Here is a 7,586-nt window from a genome sequence, read left to right on the forward strand (position 1 = left end):
GGGGGGGGGGAGGGACCTGGAAACTGACTGCTTTTCCTTATGAAATGTTTGGGAACCTCTGGATGGAAAGATGGATTTTCTACATGAAAACAGAACCTAGTATTTCAAAGCATCACATCGCATGTACTTTATTTCTCAGAGCCTTTTAGCCAAAGAGGACTATAAATGTACAAAATAACCTTTTTTTTTTAGTCTTCAAAGCTTTCTCTTGATGATGGAACTAATACCTGATCGCCCTGTTGTGTTTGTTCTTAATGCCAGAAACATTGTCCCAAGCGGAGCCTGGCCTCTCGCCTCAGTGGCTACATTCCACCAAAAGCAAAGCAAAGACATGGACTGGCAATGGATGAGACCTTGACTGCACAGAACAACCTGAAGAACAGCCTACCGGCTGTTGAAACACTGTGTCTGGACTAGGGTTGTAGATGAGCTTCATGCAGTTAAATGGCTTTAGGAAGTCACTTTTGGTAAGTTTGTAGTCTGTACAGAAAACTGAGTTTGCTTTGAAATGTTTCCACTTTGTGTAAAAAAAAAAAATCACTGAGAAGACATGATCCAGTAGTTTCCTATTTATTGTCCTTCTGAGTCCTTTTTGTCTTTTTCCATACGCTTATATGCCTGGAGTTCTTTCTCTGACATATGTCTGTATATGCATGCACATCTTCCTTCTTTAAGAACACGAGGTGGGGAAAGGTAAGTCGCTTTCTCAGGCATAGTCTCCAAAATCCGCCCAAAGAACTCTAGCTGAAAATGAGAAGAAACAATTTCAGCCTACTATTACTGCCTCCAAAGAGCCAAAGGTTGGTAGAAGGAATAGGACCGCTCTAATCAAATCACACATACTGCAAAAGAACATTTCCCAGTTTTAAGCAATCAGATGACTGACGTCTCAAGATACATTTAGACAGAAAGAATTAGGCATGGGAAAATGGGGCTGCACGAACCACAAGCCTCCACATCTATTGAACCAGTTTGTTTTGTGAGGTTCATGATGAAGTAGGCTAGGGATACCAAACTGACAGTGAGTCTCCAGCTGACTCTCCTTTATCTGCCCTCCAAGTCTGGTGAGGACCAATGTTCCCTCTCAGCTGTGGAGTCTTGTGAGCAAAAATTCTACTTTGTGAGCTCCTGGCATTAAGGTTGTGAGCAAGCAATGTGGCTACTGCATCAATTACTTTGCTCTGGAGCCATCCTTCCTTAGCTAAGACAAAAATGTGTGAGCTGGAGGCTAAAAAACTGTAAGCTAGCTCACACTAACTCAGCTTAGAGGGAACACTGGTGAGGACTGGATCTAGCTGCAGGTCCAGAAGTGTGTTGAATGCCCCCCCCCCGGTGCAAACTAGAGGCATCAAACTTGCAAAGGACCTCCCTGGGATGCCCCTCTACCTGCTCTCCAAGTTGTGTGCAGATTGGCTTGGGGGGTTGGGTCCAAAGTGCAAGGGGGGGTGCCCTACCACTGGAGGAGGGGGGAGTTCGAAAACTGAGCTGAGGGGCAGGTTCAGGATGGGCAGCTGATGAAGCTAAGCCTGGCAGGTGAGTGCCCAGAGACATGGAAGCTGAGGATCCTAGGGTCCAAAGTGTAGGGTGGGGGAAGTCTAGCGCAGGAGGGGGGGAGATGAGGTGGGGTGCCCCCAGAAAAGTGCTATTTGTAGAAATCACAGCTGCAGGTCCAGGAGTGTACAGAACGGAACCCCTGCAAGCCCGGGAGGTCTCTTATTGGCATCCAGTGCTGCCTGTCAAGCTCTGGAGGGCTACTATTGGTGTTTCCAGGGCTGCAGAAGTCCACCCCTCGCTGCTTTGACAAATAATTGACCAGTGCCAGCATGTCTGCCACACAAACCACCAACACGAACCGCACGAACCTCTGTGGAACTTATGGAGGGTCATGGAAGGTTTGTTGGGGGCATGATTGCACGACCCTCAGCTCATGAACCACGAACCGGGTGATTCTCGTGATGAATGTAGGTTCATGCCCATCTTTACGAAGGATCTTGCCGCATTAGCATTCCAGTCAACATTAACATTCCTCCCTAAGAGGTTCTTAGTCTGGAGTGACTATCTGATCAATGAGGTAACAGAGGCCACCATCCTTCTATCAGAGGTCTTTCCTTTATTTGGAAAAATTCAAAAAATCATGGCCCTCTTTCCTCTCCACCTGAGACTAATAAGGGTGCCTACCTGGTAGCTCAACTTGCCTTGCTCCCTAAGCCTAGAGAGAGAGAAATCTTCATATTTATATCTAAAACTGTTTAAAGCTGCCTTTTAGAACCCACTCCTTCAGTATGTAAGTTATACTGTTGGTGGGAGGGTTTTCTTCCTTATACTCAGACTATCCTGATGTGATTTTAGCCTGAACTGGAAAGTGAGGCATATTCACACAGACACATATAGGATATACGTGTCTCTCTGACCACATTGGCAACTTTGACTGTGAGTAACCACACAAAAGATCAGTTTGTTCTTTAAGCTTACCATCTTGTCCGGTTCACCAGTAACTTTCTTTTCCTGCACAATAACCTTGACGTGATGCCTCTTTTCAACCCACTGCTGAATTTGTTTGATCTTCATATCTAAATCGTGCTGTGCAATGGCTGTGGTAAAAGTTAATTCCTTCTGCTGAACAGCCCCTGCTTAAAATACAAAATAAGAGCCTGCATGTTCCATGTAGTCGCATCCAAACCCGGCGCCTTCATTGGCAAGCTGCTCAGCCAAGACTGTTCTCCTGCTTGCTCTTGAATCCACCCTTCTATCCTTGCATTCTTTCAAAGATGACTGTAGGTGAAAAGTGGGGATTCTGATCTAGCCTGAAGTCTTTTATAGCTTAATTGACATAGAATTGTACACTACACAAAAGGCCTTGGGGGGAAAAAGGTGGAGCCAAAAGTCTGCTGTGCTTTTCATTAGCAGTCTCATATATGAAGCAAACTCATTGCCACTCTTAATTTCCATCAACAAGCATATAGGACATTTACAGGAAGCTGCCTTGTACCAAATCAGACCATTGGTCCATCAAAGTCAGTATTGTCCCCTCAGATTGGGAGTGGCTCTCCAGGGTCTTCGGCAGAGGCCTTTCACATCACTTACTCCCTGGTCCTTTTTACTGGAGATGTGCCAGGGATTGAACCTAGGACCTTTTGAACGCAAAGCATGGACTTTGTGCCCTTCAAGAACTAGGTAACACTCCCATTTTCCTACTAATGCACCACTTATGCTAGCACGAGGACTGCAAGGGGAAGGCATGTGGCTTAGTGATAGAGTGCATGCTTTGCATTTGAAAAAGTGCCAGGTTCAGGCACCAGAACTTTGATGAAAAGATCTCCAGTACCAAGAGTCCAAGACCTTTCTCTGCCTGAAGACCTGGAGAGCTGCTGCCAGTCTTAACAGCAATACTTGAGCCAAGAGCAAAGGACCAAATGGACTAGACTGCTTTGATTACTGTGGAATGTTGTAAGGGGGGGGGGGAAATAAGAACATAAGAGAAGCCAGTGTTGGATTAGGCCAATGGCCCATCTAGTCCAACACTCTGTCACACAGTGGCCAAAAAATACCAGGTGCCATCAGGAGGTCCACCAGTGGGGCCACTCATATAGGTAGAATTGTGTTGCATAAGATGGGCAGAAAGCCAGGGTAAATGAGGCTTGCAGTTAAGAAACTCCTTGAGCTATCATCTTTGTGATTCCCTTTTGTAGCCTGTTATGAACGGGTTATGGTTATGCATTTACAAAAGAAGAGCTTGGTAAAAACTGCCTTCCATTGTAAATGTGAAAACACAACCCATTCACCTCTTTGAGAGGTTTTTAATAGCCACAATATGAATCTGCCCTTCGCTGAGACAGCTATCTGAATGCCAACAGCTTTCACAGTCATTAACACATGATTAGCACAGAGCTTCAAAAAACCCAAACAAATTCTTATTTGTATCTAATGAACACTCTTGAACAGTAAGAGGCATTCTTATGTACACAGACAGAACTGCTACTTCATCCCCAATACACTCGGGTGGATTCAGCCATCTTTTCCACTCAGACTCACCCAATTACTCTCCCTACGACCGCTCCCGTCCCACATGGCTTTTGTCCATGCTGGTCCCATGATCCCCAGCATAGGCATTTTTGGTGGTCAGCAGGGACCCCCCTTCCCCCCCCATTGTCAGCAAAACTAACTGGATACAACTTTTTAAATTGGGAACTCTGTCCAAGTGGAGAAAAGAGCGGGAGATTAGACACTAAGAATATCCCTTTCTCTACCAGTATATAAACGCTTGGTGCTATTTCAAAACTCTGTTACAGTAGTCGAGAGCAGGGACCCCCTATGGGACACCTTTCCTGGTGTTCACCAAGTGAGTGGGTAGGACCAGGTAGGGGTTCTTGCCCAGCAGGGCTTCTGACTGACCCCTGGAGATATTATATGGCTGTGGAGATTATTTTTTTTAATTGCTTCAGCAGTAATTTGCACCACAATGCAAGCATCTTCACTGTGTGACCGAAGGTAAGCTGTGTGAGTGCAAATTGTTTTGTTAAATATATTCCTTTTAAAAGGTAGCATGTTAAGCAGATCTTCTGCATGAAAGGTTGAAAAGTTACTATGGGAGTTATGCATGACCTCACTTCCTTAAATTTTGCAGTTGGCTCCACCTCCTGTGGCAGCCATTTTGTGGTTGCTCCCATCACGTGAGAATTCAAAAGAGCCCACAGGGTCAAAAATGTCGGGGATTGATATTGCAGAAGCATGCACCAGTGTACCCTGGTCACTACTATTAAGAAGGGGTGCTAACTTATGAATCAGATGTAAATGAAAAAGCAGGTCTAGCTATCTCCACAATTTGCTTCGCTGATAATAAAGTGGTTCGTAACACGATCCACTAAGGATAACTTCATTCCATCAAATAATGGCAGTTCAGTCATTTCCAAAATATTGGACTTCCTGACCAAGAAGACCTATAATGCAAATTTATATTCTGCCTTTATCAAAATTTTGTACCAAGAACTGTCAAATTCAGCCTAAAATATGTATGTTTACATTTATGCTTATATGTCTTAGGCGTGTTATTAAGCCCTACTCCTGACCACTTAGCCATTTTCTGCAATTGTCAATTTAAGCATATGGTAGGCTTGCCAAGTCCCCCCAGGGGGCGGGGAAAACCCCGCCCCAGAGGCCCGTTCTCCACAACCGGCGGATCGGGCCCAGGGGGAACCCCACCCCCGAAGCATGCGATGTGCACGTCACCCGGAAGTGACGCGACCACGCCAGGCATGCTGGAGGCGGGGCCACAGTCATTCGAGGGAAAATTCTATGGTTTCCCCTCGGATGATCGTGGCCTCGCCCCAGCGTGCCCGGCGTGGTCGCATCACTTCTGGGTGATGGGGTTGCGGCGCACGCTTTGCGCCACACACACTCCCAAAGCAGCGCTGGAGTCCCCCGCTCCAGCGCTGCTTCTGACTTGGCAACCCTAGCATATGGTCTTAAGAGCTAGAACGTAAACAGCAACAAAAACAACAACCCATGGCTCTCAGGTGATTAGTTCTGTGCTCATGTGGAATCATGGAATGTATGCAGACCTGCAGATTTATATGCTGTTGGTCTGGCTGGTATATCAGATGGTCCATTCATAAGAACAAACAGATCTACAGGCATGTACTTAAGCAACCTGCCTTGTAAGTAACACAAGCTCTTTTTTGTCATAATTGCCAGCTGAGAATAAAGTACCGGCCATTTTAGTTGACAATCAAGAGAGGAATGCAGCCCAATCAATATTTGGAAGAACAGCTGTCAGAACCAAAGCCTATTTAACAAGTGCCATGCATACCCTTTTTGGAGCTTGCTCTCTGCTTGTCTCTGAGTTTGAGGCGCTCTTCATGAATCTGCTGACCGCTCATTAGTGTGTAAACTGGAGGGTCTGCTGTCTCCTTCAGCAGTACAAGCTTCAACTCCTTTTCCTCCATCATTTTAATCGCATCTGCTCTGTGTATTTCTCCCAGATCCTCTCCATTCTCATCAATCAGGTGAATAATTCGATGAGGGATTTTTCTCCCAACACTTCCAATGTTTTTTCTGGCAGAGGAGCTGATTTTCTTTCCTTTTTCCTTTTCCTCAGCATCTTCATATGTACAAAACGTTTTTGTAAGGACAGAGAGAAATCCTCTTTTAGACTGCTCCAGTTCTACCCAGGTGTGAGAGATCATTGTGGTGCACGCTGGTTGTGCCCCCAAAGTGGCAAAACATCTAGTGATGAAATTAGCATCATTCCTTATGGCCTGACCAATTAGTTTCTTTAGACAAAAAGCAGTCATTATGGAGAAAGGGTGGGGGAAAAACCCCACTCCAGATACCTAAAAGTGAAGAGAGAACAATGGGGTTAATAAGGCATTCAGTTTAAGACTATATCTTTAATTCTCAGATTATTGTTTCCTCTATGTTAGATATAGGATTGAGTACTTAATTTTAGAAATATATGTAAAGGGATAATAAGACTTGTGTGACATGATTTATATATATAAAGCTTTCAAGAAAGAAGTCCTTTCAAATTTCTACTTTGCTTGGGGTGGAAAAGCTGGGACCAAATACTTTCCTGAAGGTTCCTTAGATGATCAAATTGGTCCTGCTAAGAAAAAAAAGATGTTCTGGACATGAACATAAATTACTAGAAACAACACAACAAGAGATGTGCACCATGGTAACATACGGAGATGGTTACATCCCTTGTGAAAAGCAACATGAGATGAGAATGAATGAGGCCCGGTAAAAACTACTACATAGAAGCACAATACTGTATACTTCCATCGTAATGTCAATACAAATTAGCTGCATAAACAAGACTTGAGGCAAGTGCTAAAGGCACTTCAAACTAGCAACTTCTGTCTCAACCCAGGTGGGATTCAACAACTTGCACTGACGCATAGGTATAACAACAATAAATTTAATGTGGTAAGTAAACAGGGAAGCTTATTCATTAGGAATATGGAGAGTGGGGTCTGTGACAGGCGTTTTGACCACATGGTGACTTCCCTGCCTTGTGCGAAGGGTGTAGACATCACACAATGTCTAGATAGGTTGATAAGACAGTGCTGGGGAGGAGTCAGAAGTCATGGTGCACATTGGCACCAATGTCATTGGAAAATGTCATGTCCTAGAGGAAAAAATTAGGTTACCAGGCAGAAAGTTAAAGGCCAGGACCTCAAAAGTACCATTCTCAGAAGTGCTGCCGGTTCCACAGGCAGGGCCAGCTAGGAAGGCACACATCAGGGGTCTCAATGCATGGATGAGAAAGTGGTGCCAGGAGGAAGGGTTTAGATTTGTTAGGCATTGGGGAACTTTCTAGGTCAAGCCGAACCTGTAAAAAAAAGATTGGCTTCACTTGAACCAAAAGGGAACAGGGCTGCTGGTATCAAAAAGATGACAGAGCAGTTTTTAAACTAATCCTGGGGGGAAAGCTGACAGCAGCTGGGGAGCCTCCGGTTCGGGACAAGTCAGTCCAAAGGGATGTTTGTGTAAACATTTAGGGTAATATTGATAGGAGCGTAATAGAACTTGGGGGTAAGGGCATGATGGTGACTGAGGGCCATGTGTAGCAACTAAGGGGCTAAGGG

The 7,586-nt window shown here is 44.9% G+C and overlaps 2 protein-coding genes across 4 annotated transcripts in view; one reads left to right on the forward strand and one right to left on the reverse strand.

Moving 5' to 3' along the window:
* GTF3A (general transcription factor IIIA) overlaps positions 1-529 on the forward strand; it is a 9,684-nt gene extending 9,155 nt beyond the window's left edge. The window contains exon 9 of the mRNA XM_015421668.1: positions 262-529. Within this exon, the coding sequence (XP_015277154.1) occupies positions 262-417 (156 nt within the window). The 3' untranslated portion in view covers positions 418-529. The remainder of the gene's footprint in view (positions 1-261) is intronic.
* Positions 530-543: 14 nt separating this feature from the next.
* The window catches only part of MTIF3 (mitochondrial translational initiation factor 3), a 9,956-nt gene continuing 2,913 nt past the window's right edge, over positions 544-7,586 (reverse strand). For 2 of the 3 annotated variants that reach the window (XM_015421666.1, XM_015421665.1), the window contains exons 2-4: positions 5,807-6,329; positions 2,473-2,630; positions 544-744 (exon numbers count right to left, since the gene is read on the reverse strand). In XM_015421666.1, coding sequence (XP_015277152.1) covers positions 571-744; positions 2,473-2,630; positions 5,807-6,290 — 816 coding nt within the window. In that variant the 5' untranslated portion in view covers positions 6,291-6,329 and the 3' untranslated portion in view covers positions 544-570. The remainder of the gene's footprint in view (positions 745-2,472; positions 2,631-5,806; positions 6,330-7,586) is intronic. The other variant, XM_015421667.1, reaches the window with a different exon arrangement.

This window comes from Gekko japonicus, unplaced genomic scaffold (genome assembly GCF_001447785.1).
Source record: "Gekko japonicus isolate JY-2015 unplaced genomic scaffold, Gekko_japonicus_V1.1 scaffold2404, whole genome shotgun sequence".
In the NCBI taxonomy this organism is placed as follows: domain Eukaryota; kingdom Metazoa; phylum Chordata; class Lepidosauria; order Squamata; family Gekkonidae; genus Gekko; species Gekko japonicus.